At 46.2% G+C, this 18,763-nt stretch overlaps 2 protein-coding genes across 6 annotated transcripts in view; one reads left to right on the forward strand and one right to left on the reverse strand.

The window, feature by feature from the left end:
- Positions 1 to 3,755, reverse strand: part of Ubxn2a (UBX domain protein 2A) — a 48,715-nt gene extending 44,960 nt beyond the window's left edge. For all 3 annotated transcript variants that reach the window (XM_045149848.1, XM_045149847.1, XM_004663756.2), the window contains exon 1: positions 3,597 to 3,755. The gene's annotated coding sequence lies outside the window, so the exon portion shown is untranslated. The remainder of the gene's footprint in view (positions 1 to 3,596) is intronic.
- Positions 3,756 to 12,619: 8,864 nt separating this feature from the next.
- The window catches only part of Atad2b (ATPase family AAA domain containing 2B), a 251,148-nt gene continuing 245,004 nt past the window's right edge, over positions 12,620 to 18,763 (forward strand). For 2 of the 3 annotated variants that reach the window (XM_004663758.2, XM_045148830.1), the window contains exon 1: positions 12,622 to 13,132. In XM_004663758.2, coding sequence (XP_004663815.1) covers positions 12,920 to 13,132 — 213 coding nt within the window. In that variant the 5' untranslated portion in view covers positions 12,622 to 12,919. Of the gene's footprint in view, positions 13,133 to 18,763 lie in introns of all 3 variants that reach the window. The other variant, XM_045148831.1, reaches the window with a different exon arrangement.

Consider the following 18,763-nt stretch of genomic DNA (forward strand, 5'->3'; position numbering starts at 1 on the left):
AGAATCAAGGGAAAATATCAAAGCAGAAACTAAGAAATCCAGAGGAGAAATGAGTAATGAAGAGAGTTACACACTCATGGTTATCCCAAGTTTAAGGAAACTACACAGGTAGCAGGCCTAGAGTTAGAAAAAGTACCCACATGCTAGATCTGGGGTATTAAGGGAAATACACACCTGGTAAATTCAGAGACCAGAGGAAAATTATATGTGTAATTAAAGTGCAAACTATAATGCAGAGGCAAGCAGAAGAGTTCCCCCAGACCACAAAAGTTTTATGCTCCCAGCAAGGTTGGGTGGTGAGGGGAAAGCCAGATTCACTTGTGTCCCTGTAGCTGAGGGAAGAGGAAAGCAAAACAGAGTGGGGTGGAGTCAGTGACAGGAAGAAGACAGCAGTCTTTATAGCAAGGGGAAGACCCCATTGGTTTGTAGATATGGAGGGTGGATCCTTGGGCCAGCCCATCTAGGTAGTGTTCTAGATTGTGGGAAGCAAGAGGCACTGTACATCAGTCTAGATCAGACATGGTTCCATTTCTGCCAAGAGCTCGGTTCTTGTGTCAGGGTGAGGTGTCATGTGGGGTGGCATCTTCTAGTGCTCAATCTCTAACTGAAACTGCTGGCTTTCTCCTATTCTTTAAGTACTTACCTCTGGTGGGGGTGGGGGGACTTCAAGGTCATCCTTGGCTACAAACACAGGACTCTATGTTAAGCAATTAAGAATATAAAACATCACTACTGTGAGTTCATACCTGTAAAACCAGCATTTAGGAAGCTGAGGAAGGAGATTTGCCACGAGTATGGGGCCCTGCTGGACAATATAGAATGCTGCAGCCAGACCCATAGCACTCACATCAAACAGCTGCCTTCTCACTCTCCCTACCAAAAAAGGCAGGTGTGGGGCTGGAGAGATGGCTTAGTGGATAAGGTGTTTGCCTGCAAAGCCAATGGATCCCGGTTCAACTCCCCAGGACCCACGTAAGCCAGATACACAAGTGGAGGCACTGATGTGCCCATTCTCTCTCTCTCTCTCTGCCTCTTTCTCTCTCATAAACAAATAAATAAATAATATATATATATATTTTGAAAAATGGCAGGTGTGGTAGCAAAAGCCTGTAATCCTAGTAGTAGGAAGGCAGAAAACCACAAGTTCAAGGTCAGCCTTGACTGTGTAGAAGGAATGAAGATATTCTAAAGAGACACTTCTGCCTCTTTCTTTGCTTATCAGACAAGTCTATTGAAACAGTGGACACAAGGAAATTGCAATTTACTGGGGAATGTCATGCTAGATGGAGGAAAAAGGCTGAAGGCTGAAGCCTGGAGCTGCCAGTCTCCAGGAAAGAGATTTCACACAGTTCTGCCAATTTGCAGTGTAGACTGAAGCCAGACAATGATGATGGGCAGACCACATTTTCAACTCTTTAGTTATGCATACATCTTTCCTGTATTTCAACCTCAATCTTATGTCAAGATGTCAAAGATGAATTTAGGGGTGAGTCACTGGACCCTTTTATTTGTGCCTTTTCTCAATTTGGCAACATTGAATAAATCTCTTTTACTGCTTTTCACTAATAGCTTGTTTCTTTAAAAATATTTTTTAAGCCAGACGTGGTGATGCACACCTTTAATCCCAGCACTCAGGAGGCAGAGGTAGTAGTAGAAGAGCTGTGAGTTCTCCAAAAATTGCCATTTCATCTCAGGCCCTAAAATTTTTTTATCTTTGTTATTTGAGAAAGAGAGAGAAAAGTAGATACAACGGGTGCACCAGAGCCTCCAGGCACTGCAAACTCCAGACACATGCACCACCTTGTGCAGGTGGCTTATGTGGGTACTGAGGAATCAAACCTGAGTCCTTAGGCTTCGCAGGCAAGCGACTTAACTGCCAACCCATCTCTCCAGCTCCACAAATACAATATTTTTATTTGTGCAGGGCATGGTGGTACATGCCTTTAATCCCAGCATTGTGGAGGCAAAGGCAAGTGGATCACCATGAATTCAAGGCCTCCCTGAGACTACATAGTGAATTCCAGGTCAGCCTGCGCTAGAGCGAGACACTACCTCAAAACCAAAACTATATATATGTATACATGTGTTTGTGTGTATAAAGACGTATGTATGTATACGTACATACAAATTAAGGGAGATAGAAAGGGCACAGCAGGGCTTCTGGCTACTAAAACTCCAAATTCATGTGCCACTTTGTGCATATAGCTTTATGTGGGATACAGAGAAGTCAGGCTTTGCAAACAAGCACCAGCCAAGTCTCCAGCCCAGTTTGACTGTTTAGCCTACTGAGGACGAATGGCTGAGCTTAGCTTGTTAGGACTGCCAGGGTCCAGGCTCTGCCACTAACTCCAGTAACAAACCTGAACTACATGAAACCCTGTTTAACAAAAACAAACCACATCGGGCTGGAGAGATGGCTTAGCAGTTAAGCGTTCGCCTGTGAAGCCTAAGGACCCTGGTTCGAGGCTCGATTCCCCAGGACCCACGTTAGCCAGATGCACAAGGGGGCGCACGCGTCTGGAGTTCGTCTGCAGTGGCTGGAGGCCCTGGAGTGCCCATTCTCTCTGTTTCTGCCTCTTTCTACCTCTGTCTGTCACTCGCAAATAAATAAATATACAAACAAATAAAAAAAAAAACATCAATACAGACCAGCAGTTCCCTATCCTTGTCTCAAATCATGTAACAAAATGAACCAAGCTAGATGCCACAAACATTCATGACAAGTAATAAACTTTTACTACTTCTATTACGTCAAGAAAAGAAACACAAAGGATAACAAGAAATAGGGCTGGGGGTGGTGGCACATGCCTTTAATCCTAGCACTCCGGAGGCAGAAGTAGGAGGATCTCTGTGAGTTCGAGGCCATCCTGAGACTACATAGTGAGTTCCAAGTCAGCTTGGGCTAGTGTGAAGCCCTACCTTAAAAAGCAAAACAAACAAAAGAATAATATGATGTAGTAAAACAGTGAACATCAGACCTTCAAAATAACAAGGAAAGCCTAGTGAAGAAGTCAATTACGAAATGTCCATCTAAAAAGGAGTGTTTGGGCTGGAGAGATGGCTTAGTGGCTAAAGTGGTTGCCTGCAAAGCAAAAGGATCCCGGTTCGATTCCCCAGGACCCACGTAGTCAGATGCACCAGCTGGCCCAAGCGTCTAGAGTTAGTTTGCAGTAGCTGGAGGCCCTGTCGCGCCCATTCTCCGTCTCTTTCGCAAATACATAAAATATATTTATTATTTATTTTAAAATAGAAAAAATAAGACTGTTTACTTGGAGTCTGCTTTTACAGAGTTCGCCTTTGGGAATGTAAACGTCTAGATGTCACCTAAATGGAAGGTTCTGGGTGCCCTAGGAGAGACCCGTGAAGCGCTTCCGCCGATATCTCGAGCCCAGCGGCCAGCTGAGTCGGGGCTGGAGGTTCGCGCTCACCGGGTCTGAGCCCGGCACAAACCCAGCCAAGGCCACCGCGCCCCCGCACCCCTCCCGGTGGGCGCGCGACGTCGCGGACCCGAGCCCCGACTCTCGGCGTCCCCGCCGCGGCCCGAGGCACGCCTACCGCCCCGCGGGAAAGCCGTCCTCCCGGGCCGAGGCACTCACCTCTGCGCGCGACCTCGCGGCCTGGTCCTCCGTTCGCTCTAGGCTCTCAGACGCCGCCGACGCCGCCGGGCTGGAGACCCTCGCTCCGAGAGCGCCGTGTTACCGGACACCCTCACGGGATGGGCGGCCGCGCCGCGGAGACCCGGCCCGCCTCCCTGAGCGTCCGCCCGGCGCGCGCCCGGGGCCGCTCGGCGCAGCTCCGAAGAGCGCGTCGGGCGACGGCAGCGCGCCCAGGGAAGGCGGGAGCGCGGGAGCGCGGGAGCGCGCCGGGGGCGGGGCTTCCTGCGGCGCGTCGCCTCAGGCCTCCGGGTTGCGCGTTGTGATGGCGGCGGTGTCTGTCCCGAGGCCGGCGCCTCTGCCGGGAGCTAGGTGGGGGTTCACCTGAAAACCTAGCGTGTCTGCCTGTTTCCCTCTGCCTCTGAGTCGTTGGAGAGCCCTCCCCGTGTGCTGACAATGTTGAGCTTCACCTGAGCCCAGTCTTCTGGAGAGTGACAGTTAAAGCACTGCCCCGCCCTTCTACAGAGACCTCGCCCCGTGCCCTGTGGTACTTAGACACGACTCCGGGATGCCCCTGGCTGACCAATGACGAGGTCAGGCAAGCGCTCTCCACTGTCCTGTGCTGCCCTGTTGATGAGCCGCACTGCTTGGACTCAAACACCAGCTGACCTCACTTTACCTAATTGAGTTGGTCTCTCTTCCCCGCCCTCCCCCACCCCCCAGCCTGAGTTAGAAAACAATTCCTACCACTATAAAGAGCAGGCCCACCTCAGGATAAAGCTGATCACTGCCTCCTTATCGGTTGGTTGGTCTCACTGTCTCACACTGAGGTAATCTTCCTACCGTTGTTTTCTCCTTCCTGTACAAGAAAAACCCCTTTTGGCCCGGTGTAGTGGTGCGTGCCTTTAATCCCAGCACTTGGGCGGCAGAGGTAGGAGGATCTCCGTGAGTTCGAGGCCACCCTGCGACTACATAGTGAATTCCAGGTCAGCCTGTGCTACGAAAACCCAAAACAAAACAAAGACGAAAATAAAAGACGGGGGGGGGGGGGGAGGGAGGGTATTACCATGGGATTTTTTTTTATAATCATGGAAAGTGTTAATAAAAATTCAATTACAAAATTTATTTAAAAAAAAAAAAGAAGAAAAAGACGGGAAAGAAAGCCCCTTTTAACCTAGACAGTAGCATCTCTCATGGCCGGAATGGTTCCCCTGTTACAATAGCTTCCTTCCTTTTTTTTTTTTTTAACCTACAGAGTGGGCCACTCTAGACCCAGCCTGGCCTCAAACTCACTGAAATCCTCATGCTTCAGCCTCCCAAGTGCTGGGACTACAGGCATGCACTACTAACCCTGGCTCCTTCCCTGTATTTGAAGTAATGTCTATGCTGAAGCCCCTAACTCTAGAACTGTTGGTGGGCATGGAAACCATGGGCCTTACATCTACATGCTAGATAAGGTCTTTGCCACTGAGCTATGCTCCCAGCAACATAGTTTTCTTTTCTTTTCACTATGTAGGGTGGCCTCGAGCTCATGGTGATCCTCCTACCTCTACCTCCCAAATGCAGGGATGCATATGCCATCACACCTGGCTATAAGATTGGTTGTTTTATTTGACATTTGTGCATTTCCCCACTTTCAATAGTACTCCTTCCTTACTGTAACGGCACTGCCCTTCCTCACCCACTACAATAATCTTTTTAAATTTAGTCTTGATTTGCCTAAATCAGGATTTAATTTTCACTTCACAGTTACTAGTGCCTGGACTCAGTTTGAGATTGGTCCTCACCTACAAACCATCCCTTCCCAGGTAAAGACAATCTGGGAATCTTTTGGAAACCTCCTGTTCAGCGATTTGGGCATCCTGTGGTGAGTTTAATTCTCAAAACAGTGTTCCTGATCTCTTGTGGGTTAACGTTTGTCACCAGCAGTGGAAGATGTATCTCCACATTGTTTAATCTGATGGGTTCTCCTTAGAAACCCCTCCTTACATACAGCCAGGATCTAGACATAAGAACTCTATTCACATGTAGTAGGTTCTTGACAAGCCGCAATGAAGAATTTCAGGGGGTTGAGGGATGGAGCTAAATTGGTAGGGTGGTTACTTAGCATGTATAAAACCCTGTGTTTGAGATCTCCAGCATTGCATAAAATGGGTATGGTGTTGCAAGCATATATCTGAGGAGGTAGAGGCAGAAGGATCCAAAGTTCAAACTTATTCTTCCTACATAGCAAGTTCCAGACAGTCTGGGTTACATGAGATGAAAAAATAAAAAGATTAGCCGGGCGTGGTGGCGCACGCCTTTAATCCCAGCACTCGGGAGGCAGAGGTAGGAGGATCGCCGTGAGTTTGAGGCCACCCTGAGACTACATAGTTAATTCCAGGTCAGCCTGGGCTAGAGTAAGACCCTACCTCGAAAAACAAAACAAAACAAAACAAAATTAAAAAAAATAAAAATAAATAAAAATTAACATGATGGGGGCTGGAGAGATTGCTTAGCAGTTAAGGTGCTTGCCTGAAAAGCCAAAGGACTCAGGTTCAAATTCCCAGGACCCACATAAATCCAAGTTGGAGTTGATTAACCAAATGAAAATATGCATTCTGAGAGTAGAATTAGTTGAGAACAGGTATTAAGAGATGTACATTGCAGGAATTTTGGATGACTTGGTGTGTGAGCAAATTTTAATGAAGGGGAATATCCATGAGTTCTGGTGGGAAAGATGGAGAATTCTAGGAATGAGTCAAAAATTTCCCCAAACAGTGCCTGCTTCCCTTTTCTGTCCTTAGATGGGATTTTCAGATGTGGCAGGGCTTTAGATACATGACGGAAACAGGCAATTATGCAAAGCTCATGACAGGGAGATGTCATTATAATGAAGCAATAGTCTGGGTTGGTCTTGTGTCTTTACTGTCTGAGCGTTCATTTACATGATACACTGCTGTACTACAGCATCATTTTGAGGCTGTTATTGTTTGGACAAGCCTCACTGTGGAGCTTGGCTGGTCTCTAGCTCAAGATGATCCTGCTCTAAAGTATTAGTACTATAGGCATATGCCACCCTGTTCAGACATTTCGTTTTTGGGAGGCTGCGGGGGATTTAAAAAACAAATTATTATTTTTCGAGGTAGGGTCTCACTCTGGATCAGCTTCAAAAAATATTTTATTAATTTATTTATTTGAGAGAGAGAGAGAGAGAATGGGCACACCAAGGCCTCTAGCCACTGCAAACTAATTCCAGGCACATGTGTCACCATGTACATCTGTCTTATGTGGGTACTAGGGAATTGAACCTGAGTCCTTAGACTTTGCAGGTAAGCACTTTAATTGCAAAGCCATCTTTCTAGCACCCGCCTCTTTTTTTTGAGGTAGGGTCTCACTCTAGCCCAGGCTGATCTGGAGGTCACTCTGTATTCTCAGGTGGCCTCGAACTCATGGTGATCTTCATACCTGTGCCCTGTGAGGGCTGGGATTAAAGGCATGTGCCACACCATGCCCAGCTTCCCTTCTTCTTCTTCTTCTTTTTTTTTTTGTGAGATAGGAGGTAGGGTCTCACTCTAATCCAGGCTGACCTGGAATTCACTATGTAGTCCCAGGCTGGCCTTGAACTCACAGTATCATTCCTACCTCTGCCTCTGTGTTGGGAGCCAGAGACAAAAACAAAATACCAGAAGAGATTGAAAGAGAAATAGGAAAGAAAAGGCATGATCCTTCTGTGAGGGTCTTCTGATATCTTTAGAAAATATTTTATTTAGGTTGGTATGGTGGTTTATGCCTTTAAATCCAGCATTCAGAAGGCAGAAGTAGGAGGATTGCTGTGAGTTGAGGCTATGTTGGGACTACAGAGTAGTGAGACTCTCATTAGAAAAAAACAAAAAGGGGCCTAGAGAGATGGCTTAGCGGTTAAGTGCTTACCTGTGAAGCCTAAGGACCCCGGTTCAAGGCTTGATTCCCCAGGACCCACGTTAGCCAGATGCACAAGGGGGCGCACATGTCTGGAGTTCATTTGCAGTAGCTGGAGGAGTGGAGGAGAATGGGTCTCACTGTAGCTCAGGCTGACCTGGAATTCAATATGTAGTCTCAGGGTGGCCTTGAACTCACAGCAATCCTCCTACCTCTGCCTCCTAGTGTTGGAATTAAAGGTGTGCACTACCACACCCGGCTTGTTTTTGTTTTTCAAGGTAGGGTTTCACTCTAGCCCAGACTGACTTGCATCACCATGCCAGACTTCCTTTTCTATTTTTTTAAAATTATTTTTATTTATTTGAGAGAGAGAAATAGGGGGAAAGAGTGAGAGAGAGAGAGAATGGGCACGCCAAGGCCTCCAGCTACTGCAAATGAACTCCAGATGCATGTGCCTCCTTGTGCATTTTGCTTACATGGGTCCTGGGGAATTGAACCTGGGTCCTTTGTCTTCGCAGGCAAGTGCCTTGAACACTAAGCCATTTCTCCAGCCAGGCTTTTCTTTCTTTCTTTCTTTTTTTTTTTTTTTGTTCAGTTTTGGTTATTTATTTGAGAGCAACAGACAGAGAAAGAGGCAGATAGATGGATGGATGGATGGAACGAACGGGCGCACCAGGGCCGTCATCCACTGCACATCAACTCCAGAAGCGTGTGCCCCCTTGTACATCTGGCTAACGTAGGTCCTGGGGAATTGAGCCTCACACCAGGATCCTTAGGCTTCACAGGCAAGCACTTAACAGCTAAGCCATCTCTCCAGCCCAGGCTTTTCTATTTTTGTAACAATGATTGTATTTAATTGATGTATCATCTTGAAAATTAATTCCTGCAATCCATAAACATAGATATCTTTAATTTACTTAGGTCTTTAATCGTTTCCCATGGTGTTTTCCTAGTTTTTAGTCTTGCACCTCCTCTGGAGTTAGGTGTGGTGGCACTTATCTTTAATCCCAGCACTTGGGAGGCAGAGGTAGGAAGATCTGTGTGAGTTAGAGGCCATCCTGAAACTACATAGTGAATTCCAGGTCAGTCTGGGCTAGAGTGAAACCCTACTTCAGAAAAAAAAAAATTATTCTGAAACATTTTGTTCTTTTTTTAGTTTATTTTTTACCTTTAAAAAATCATTTATTTGAGACAGAGAGAGAGGAAGAAAAAGAAGGAATGGGCGTTCAGGGCCTCCAGCCACCGCAAACGAACTCCAGACCCTTTTACATCTGGCTTGCATGGGTCTTGGGGAATCAAATCAGGGTCCTTAGGCTTCACAGGCAAATGCCTTAACAGCTAAGCCATTTCCCCAGCCCCTGTTTTTAATTTTTAGGGTATAAAAGTTATTTTATTTGACAGGGAGGGAAGGGAGGGAGAGAGAGCGGGGCAGGCAGGAAGATGGAGGGAGCAAGAGAGAGAATGGGGACACCAGGACCTTCAGCCACTGTAAACAAACTCCTGATGCATGTGCCACCTTGTGTATCTGGCATATGTGGGTCCTGGGGAATAAAACCTGGGTCCTTTGGCTTTGCAGGCAAATGCCTTAACCATCTCTCAAGCCCTTGTTTTTTTAATGAGATGGAGTGCCATAATATATCTCATGTTGGTTGGGCTATGTAGCCTAGGTTAGCCCCAAACACTGTATCCTTTCACTTCCTGCATACCATTACAAGAGATTATCTGCCACCTCTGCCTCTAACTCTTTAGTCCCAGGCTGGCCTAGATCTCATGCTATGCTCTTATCTCTGCCTCTCTTGTCCTGGCATTAAAGAGATGTTTCATTACTCTTGGCTTTATGCTTTTGTTAAAATAATTTATTTCTGCCAGGCATGGTAACACATGCCTTTAATTCCAGAACTAGGGAGGCAGAGGTAAAGAGGACTGCCCTGAGTTCTAGGCCATCCTGAGACTATGCAGTAAATTTCTGGGCTAGAGCAAGACCCTACCTTGAAAAACAAAACAAAACAAAACAAAACAAAACTAGGGCCAAGTGGGCCATACCGTTATTTGAGACAGAGAGAAAGAGGGGGGGGGTGGGAGGGGGAGAGGGAAAGAAAGAGAATATGAATGGGCACACCAGTGCCTCTAGCCACTGCAAACCAACTCCATAGGCATGTGCACCTTGTGCATCTGGCTTAATGCAGGACCTGGGGAATTGAATCAGGGTCCTTTGGCTTTCCCAAGTGCTTAATCACTAAGCTATCTCTCCAAAAATTTTTTTTAAATTTATTTATTTATTTATTTGAGAGTGACAGACAGAGAGAGAAAGAGGCAGAAAGAGAGAGAGGAGAGTGGGCACGCCAGGGCTTCCAGCCACTGCAAACGAACTCCAGACGCATGCGCCCCCTTGTGCATCTGGCTAACATGGGTCCTGGGGAATTGAGCCTTGAACTGGGGTCCTTAGGCTTCACAGGCAAGCGCTCAACCGCTAAGCCATCTCTCCAGCCCATACCCTAAATTTTTAAGTTTAATCTTATTTTAAAGTTTTTTTTTTTTTAAAGTTTTATCTGTTTACTTATGAGAGAAAGAGAATAGGCATGCCAGGGCCTTCATCCACCATATATGAACTGGATGCATGTGTCACCTTGTGCTTCTGGTGTTATGTGGGTACTGAGGAATCAAACCCTAGTTTTTAAGCTTTGCAGGCAAGTGCATTAACTGTGGAACCATCTCTCCAGCTGTGATTTCATTTAAATGTTTTTAGATTATCTTGTTGACTTCTGAGTTATTTTCTGTAGTAGAGGCAGGTTTTCTGTGTCTTTTCCAGCTTTTCTTCTTCTTTTCTTTTTTTTAAAATATATTTTATTTTTATTTATTTATTTGACAGAGAAAGAAGGAGAAAGAGAGAGAGAATAAACCAGGACCTCCAGCCACTGCAAATAAACTCCAGACACCTGCACCCCCTTGTGAATCTGGCTAATGTGGGTCCTGGGGAATGGAACCTGGGTCCTTTGGCTTCGCAGGCAAATGCCTTAACCGCTAAGCTATTCCTCCAGCCCATTCTTTTCTTCTTCTTCTTTTTCTCCTCCTTCCCCCACCCTCCTCCTCCTCCTCTTCTTCTTTTTTTCTTTTGAGGTAGGCTCTCACTCTAGCTCAGGTTGATCTGGAATTCACTATTCACTATGTAGTCTCAGGGTGGCCTCAAGCTCATGGCAATCTCCTACCTCTGGCTCTCAAGTGCTGGGATTAAAGGTGTGTTCCAGCTTTTCTTCTTGCTGCTGGCAATGTCTTCTCCTATTCTTTGGTCAACATGCTTCTCAGAAGCTTTCCTTATGTTCTTGCTTGAATAACAGACCCCTGCCTCTTGTGTACATTACAGTGTACTGGTTCCTTGTTTGCCTTCTTTCTGTGACGTCTCTGAGGGCCATAACTATGCTGTTTTTATAGAACTCTGTATTTCCAGGTCTCAAAGAGTATATAACCCCTATGTGTTGTCAAAGTTAAAAAGAATTGTTTATTGTCAATTATACAGGTCATAGTAACCCCCCCACAAAAACCTGGCCTTCTCTACATAGGACTACAAAAATAAATGAAAAAAATATCAAATCAAGCCAATCAATCCTTTGCTAATTTGCATACCACACACCTGTCCTGAACAGTGCATCCATTCATCCATTTCATTACAAGAGATGAAAATCTTTCATATGTAGCTAATTGACCTAGTAAAATTCAGTTCTATTTCAACTGAGGTATCTTCATTCTTTAGGAAGTTTGGTCATCGGTGGTGAATGGAGTGTCCTATGGAGGATGTGGTGTTCAAATTAGAGTAAGAAGCCTTCATCTGACTTTCTGGAATTCTTACCATTTCCCACACAGAAAGGCTACACAAATTTAGTAATGATTAGGAGGTAGATGGCTAGATATAACTCTGATATTACTTGATTTTTACATAAATTTCTTGAGTCTTCAATTTTTCAGGTACTAATTATGAAGAATTTCTGGCCAATAAACAGTAGGTCTCTTGAAATGTGAGTTTTTTTTTTTTTTTTGAGGTAGGGTCTCACTCTAGCCCAGGCTGACTTGGAATTCATTATGTAGTCTCAAGGCAAGGCAGTCTTTGTGGGATTAAAAGTGTGTGCCACCACGCCTGGCGAAATGTGAGTTTTTGAAATGAATCTTTTTCCAACATAACAGCAATGCCTTTCATATGAATGCATAGTTCGTTTTCTTTGGAAGTTAAACACATTCGTACCCTTTGGCTTAGCTTTTTGCCTTAATTCTTCTGCGTGTGGAGCAGGGGGCCAGTGATAAAGGAGGCTATTGGGAGCTTCCCTAGTAGGTCTGGCTATGGCTATGGAAAAAGACTCTGTTCCGTTCGCTTTGTTTAAAGGCCAGGTAGGATTCTAGTGTGCTTTGTTCTTTCCTTCTTAAGCTTACAGTATGCAGGATATAACGTACTTTATCAGTTGTCAGTCTCATCTGAAAGCGGGGGTGAGGGAGACAGAGCGAGAGCAGAGAGAGTATAGATGCACTGAATAGCAGTACAAACGAACTCCAGACGCATATGCCCCCTTTGTGTAGCGGGTTCTGTGGAATCGAACCTGGGTCTCTTGGCTTTGCCGGCAAGCGCCTTAACCGCTGAGCCATCTCCAGCCCCTCATTTCACAGCAATTGCTAGGTATTGCTCAAGTTCCTTCAGCGTGGGGTTAGCTCCAGAATTGCTCACCCGCCCTCCTCCACCCAGCACCTCAGGTGGCGGTTCCATGCATCATCCAGGCCACTTCGGGTGCTGGGATAGCTGCAGAACTCAGTCCCTGCAGGCTTTGAAAGGTCCAGTACCCTGTATCACATGGAAATTCGACCGGCACCTGTCAGCTTTTCCCATCCCCCAGTCGAGCGGCGCTCGCCGGTGAAACCCCGCGACCATAGAGCTGACAGCGCAGAGCGTCGACCTACTGTTGGCCGCGTGACGTCACGTAGGGGCGGGGCCGCTGTGGACCCAGAGGGCGTGAGGCGGGGGTGAGGCGAAGGGCTGCGCGTCCTTGCAGCGCCCCGCGGTGGCCGCGGCCGGAAGCGGCGTGGTGGGCCCTGCGGCGCTACTGCCCTGACGCACGGAGCCCGAGCGCGAGAACCTGAGAGAAAGGGGCAGAAATGGCGGCTCCGCTCGGTTCCCGCTGAGGACGGTGAAGCCGGCGAGGGGCCGTGCTGCCGCCGCGTGCAGCACTGCTCCTGCCGCCCGCCATCAGTCTTCCCGCGCTGCCTTCCTGTCTCGGCCCTGCTTTTGCTGGTCCTGTTCCGGGCTCGCGAGCGTGCCGGCCGGCTAGTCTTCCCGGGCCCGGCTCGGCTCCGCCGGCCGTGACTTGCCTGCCCGGCGGGCAGGACCGCCTTCCTCGGCTCTCCCGGGAGCGGCAGGCGAGGCGTGGGCCCTGTCCCCTGGCTGGACCATGGTGAACACCCGGAAGAGCTCTCTGCGCCTTCTCGGGTCCAAGTCTCCTGGGCCCGGGCCTGGTCCTGGGGCAGGAGCCGAGCCTGGGGCGACCGGAGGCAGCAGCCATTTCATCTCCTCTCGGACCCGCTCCTCCAAGACCCGCGCGGCCAGCTGCCCCGCCGCCAAGGCCGGGGGAAGCAGCGGCGGCGCCGCTCTGGACGAGGCCCGGGTAAGAGCGCGGCGGCCCGGCCGCCCCGGCTTTGTCTGGCCGGATTGGGGGAGGAAGCCACCAGCGGTCCCCTCTCGGGCTGCTGGAGACCCGGCCGCGGGTGCGGTGGAGGCCGGCACCGCCGAGGCGCCGCGGGTCTAGCTCCTTTGCTCTGCCGGCCCGGTTCTTTTGTGTAAAGAACAGCACGGACTCCGGGACTGAGCTGTCGGGGTCCTTTCCGGGGCATTGGAACGATCTGCGTTCGGTGTCCTTGCTGGGCTTCCGAGGGGAATTCTAGGGGAAGCCAGAACGTTGGCTGGAGTTCTGGTTTGGAAGGGCAGAAGAGAGAAGTGAAAGTTTTCTGTGTTGTCAAGCCCTTCGTGAAAGTGTTCCTGCTGCTGTCTTAACTCGAGCTTACTCTTAGTTTGGGGGTGGTTCTGGTTGGTGAGGAAGGAAAGCTCCAGTTGGCAGCCAGCAGGGATGCTGAAAAAAGTTTGTAGCTACTCTGACACCAACTTGAAAAACAAAATAAACGCTGTCGCCTCTCCAGGCAAGACAAATCAGACATGGTACTGTAGCTGGAGAGTCAGCCAGCTAGGTTAGCCAAGGTTGTGTAGGGACAGGAGACCTTGTAAGCCTAAGAAGTAATGTGTGGGAACAAACTTGCCGAATGAGCTTTATCTTCTTGAAATTATATTGTTTCTTGAAAGCCTACATTTTTGTTAGGGAAATAGTTTACGCAAGGCAAATTAACACTGTCGTCATTGTTGCAAAATGACACTTGAAGCAGATGATTGAGTTCTGAAAAATGAAAGATCATGAAATCTTAATGCTCATAATGGCAGGTACCACGGAAAGTGATCACTGAAGTTAATGTTGAAATTGTGTTTATTATGAGATAAGTGCAGAGAAGAGATTATTATTTTTGTCTAGAAAGTTTAATTTACTCAGTAATTTGGCTAGACGGTGCTGTTCATTTAAAATAGTTATTTAAATTCACACCATTTGCCTGGCGTAGTGGCGCATTCCTTTAATCCCAGCACTCTAGAGGAGGATCACTTTGAGTTCGAGGCCAGCCTGAGATGACATAGTGAATTCCAGATCACTCTGGGCTAGAGTGAGTCTCTATCTTGAAAAACCAAAATAAAATAAAAAATAAAACCAAAAAATAAATAAATTCACACCATTTGTAGTTATTATGAGGGGAGATCCGCAAGATGTAACGTTCTCTAAAGGTCTACAAGATTTCAGGTTGTGTGTGTGTTTTTCTGTTTGTTTTGACACTAATTGAAATGAATCGTGGTGCATACAACAGAAGTATTTTACCACACAATGGAAATACATTTATTGCATCTTATATATATCACACACATATATGTGTGATACACACACACACACACACACACACAATGTAAATATATATAGGATTTACTAGGTACTCTCAGGTTGGCCTTAAACTTCTACTACGTCTGCCTCCCAAGTGCTGGAACTAAAGGCCTGTACCACCATACCCAGCTGGAATATATATGTTTTTCAAGATAGTGTCTTGCTCTACCCCAGGCTGAATTGGAATTCACTATGTAGTCTCAGGTTGTCCTCAAACTCAAGGCGATCCTCCTACCTCCTTCTCTCCAATGCTGGACTTGAAGGCGTTTGCTTGAGATACGTTTTTATTTTTTTATAATCATGGAGATACATTTTTAAAACGATCTTAGTGGATTTAGTACTTAAAAATCTCTTAGGTTGAGGTAAAAAAGATAAAACTGAAAGTTGTGCATACTATTGATCGTTATGAAGCTAGTTTCTTTGTAGAAGCTTCTAAATATGTGTTTTGACTTTCTGATGCTATCATATCTTAAAATAATTTTAAGAAAAGGTGTGTCCTTTACACTTCAGTGCAAGAAAAATAAAGTTTGTATCATGCTATGAATGCCTAGTCTGTTAGAGCAGTGTCAAACTCTTTTGAAGCAATTAGCTCATCTTTCCCTCAGCAGTTTGTGGTTCCATTTTTGAATAAATGGATATTATGCTGTCCTTACCCCCTAGGAATAAGGTGAGGTAATTTGTCAAGCAGCTGTTATGGAGATGTTTAAAGGCAAGGAATCAATAATCTAATGTAGCAGTGGCCATTTGGTAGCTTTTAAATTGCTAGAAGAATGAAAAATATCAGACCTTTTCTAGAAAGATACTAATGAGGAGGGTTGGGAGAGATGGCTTAGCATTTAAGGGATTTGCCTGCAAAGCCAAAGGATCTCAGTTTGATTCGCCAGAACTCTCAGAAGCCAGATGCACAAGGGGGTGCATGCATCTGGAATTCATTTGCAGTGGCTGGAGCCTCTGGCAAGCCCATTCTCTCTACCTCTCCCCCTCTCCCTCTTTCTCTTTCTCAATTGAAATATATATGTGTGTGTATATATATATATATATATATATATATATGTATATTTTAAAATTATTTATTTATTTATTTGAGAGCGACAGACACAGAGAGAAAGACAGATAGAGGGAGAGAGAGGGAATGGGCGCACCAGGGCTTCCAGCCTCTGCAAACGAACTCCAGATGCGTGCACCCCCTTATGCATCTGGCTAACGTGGGACCTGGGGAACCGAGCCTCGAACCGGGGTCCTTAGGCTTCACAGGCAAGCGCTTAACCGCTAAGCCATCTCTCCAGCCCGAAATATATTTTTTTAAAAGAATACTAATGAAACATTTTGTGAAGCCCCCTGTTATATTTATTTATTTGTTTTTATTAACAGCTTCCATGATTATAAAAAATACCCCATGGTAATACCCTCCCTCCCCCCACTTACCCCTTTGAAACTCCATTCTCCATCATACACCCTTCCCATCTCAATCAGTCTTTCTTTTACTTTTGATGTCTTGATCTTTTCCTCCTTTTATGATGGTCTTATACAGGTAGTGTTAGGCACAGTGAGGCCATGGATATCCAGGCCATTTTGTGTCTGGAGGGAGCATGTTGTATGGAGTCCTGCCCTTCCTTTGGCTCTTACATATTTTCTGCCACCTCTTCCGCATTAGACCCTGAGCCTTGGAAGCTGTGATTGAGATATTGCAGTACTGAGCATTGTGGTCATTTCTTTCTATCACCAATGATACCTTCTGAGTTGTCCCAAGGTCACTGCCATCTGAAAAGAAGATTCTCTACCAAAAGTGAGAGTAGCATTAATATAAGGGTATGAACATTAAGAGAAGTGCTTACTGGGCAGTTTGATAAGCATAGTATATACATTTAGCCAGACAACAGCAGATGTTACCCCTAGGGCTCATGACTACCCCTGTTTTTAAGTTTTCAGTTTCAGGGATGTATTCCTCCCTGTTTTTAAAAAAAATTTTGTTTATTTTTATTTATTTGAGAGCAATAGACAGAAATAGAGAGAATGGGCGCATCAGGGCCTCCAGCCACTGGAGATGAACTCCAGATACATGTGCCACCTTGTGCATCTGGCTTACGTCGTGGCTAGTGGGGAATCGAGCCTCGAACCAGGGCCTTTAGGCTTCACAAGCAAGCGCTTACCCACTAAGCCATCTCTCCAAACCTTTTCTTTTCTTTTTTATTTTATGTTTTGGTTTTCTGTGGTAGGGTCTTCCTCTAGCTCAGAGCTGACCTGGAATTCACTCTGTATCTCAGGGTGGCCTTGAACTCATGGTGCTCCTCCTACCTCTGCCTCCCAAAGTGCTGGGATTAAAGGTGTGCGCTACCCCGCCTGGCTTTTTTTTTTTTTTTTTTTTTTTGAGGTAGGGTCTCACTGTAGCCAAGGCTGACCTGAAGTTCACTATGTAGTCTCTGGCTGACCTTGAACTCACAGCAATCCTCCTACCTCTGCCTCCCTAGCATCACACCTTGCTTTTGTGAGCTCTTTTTTTTAAGGTTCATTATTTATATTCATAAACTAGAGAGAAGAGAACGATAGGGAGGGTGTTTTAGGGCTTCCTGTCATTGCAAAGGAACTCCAGTCACATGTGCCTCAGTATCTGGTTTTGGGTGGGTGCTGGGGAATAGAAGCTGGGTCATTAGGCTTTGCAGGCAAGTTCCTTATCCACTGAGCCATCTCTCCAGCCACTTAAAGACTTCAAAAAAAATTTTTTTTTTTGTTCTCTTTTAAAAATTTATTTGAGAGTGACAGACAGAGAGAAAGAGGCAGAGAGAGAGAGAGAGAAAGAGAATGGGTGCGCCAGGGCTTCCAGCCACTGCAAACAAACTCCAGATGTATGCGCCCCCTTGTGCATCTGGCTAACTTGGGTCCTGGTAAATCGAGCCTTGAACAGGAGTCCTTAGGCTTCAGAGGTAAGCGCTTAACTGCTAAGCCATCTCCCCAGCCCTAAAAAAAATATTTTATTTGAGAGAGAGAGAGAATGGGTGCACCAGGACCTCTAGCCACTGCAAATGGACTCCAGATGCATGCGCCCCCTTGTGCACCTGGCTTATGTTGGTCCTGGTGAGGTGAACAGGGATTCTTTGGATTTGCAGGCAAACTCCTTAACTGCTAAGCCATCTCTCCAGTTGCTGTCATAGGCTTTTGATTAGGTTTTCAGTACCAGGCATGTATTCTCTCCCAAAGAGCAGGCCTCCAGTCCAATTAGAGAGCAGTTGGTTTCTCCCATAATAGACTTGCCACTATTGTATCTATTGTCTCATTTGGCCTGGCTGGCCAAACTTAAAGCTTGCAGTGTCCACTGTTGTGGACATCTTCACTGATGATTTCTCTCTTTCCCATTGAACTGCATGCATTGTGGCTTTTTCCAGCTTTCTGTAAGTTGGTCTACATGGAGGAGGTTTTCAGCTCAGCTCCAGCAGGATTTCTCAGTGTCCTTGCAGCCCAAGTATGTGGAGTCTTCAGCAATAGGGTCTTCTCATCTATTCGTGGTGGGAAACCAAGAGACTTGGCAATTGCTTGTCATGTTTTGGGAGCATCAGGGACCTCCCTGGCCAACAGTTTACTGGAAGGAGTATCTCATCCCTGGCACTGGAAATTTTCTGGTAGCAATCTATGGCTTCTGGGTACACCATTGTCCAAAAAAGTAGGTTTCCATATGGCTGATTCATACCATCTTTTATATTATTATTTTATTTTTGAGAGAGAGAGGCAGAAAAAGAAGGAGAAAGAGAAAACAAAGTGGTCACACCAGGGACTTTTAGCTGCTGTGAATGAACTTCAGACATGTGTGCCCCCTTGTGCGTATATGTGACATTGCATGACTGCATCACTGTGGTCTGGCTATATGGGACCTGGAGATTCAAACATATGTCTATAGGCTTCACATGCAGTACCCATCTTTTATTTTTTGAATTTTTAAAGTTTATCTATTGTGAGAGAAGTAAAGAAAGAGAGAGAGTGCGAATGGGTGCATCCAGGCCTCTGGCCACTGCAAGTGAATTTCAGATTCATGTACCACCATGTACATCTGGCATATGTGGGTTCTGGGGAATTGAACCTCGGTCCTTAGGCCTCGCAGGCGATAGCTTAGTCAGCTTAACAGCTAAGTCATCACTCCAACCCCCTTTTAAAAAATGTTTTTATTTTTATTTATTTATTAAAAAATATTTTAGGGCTGGAGAGATGGCTTAGCGGTTAAGTACTTGCCTGTGAAGCATAAGGACCCTGGTGCAAGGCTCGATTCCCCAGGACCCA

Source organism: Jaculus jaculus, chromosome 5 (genome assembly GCF_020740685.1).
Source record: "Jaculus jaculus isolate mJacJac1 chromosome 5, mJacJac1.mat.Y.cur, whole genome shotgun sequence".
Classification (NCBI taxonomy): Eukaryota; Metazoa; Chordata; class Mammalia; order Rodentia; family Dipodidae; genus Jaculus; species Jaculus jaculus.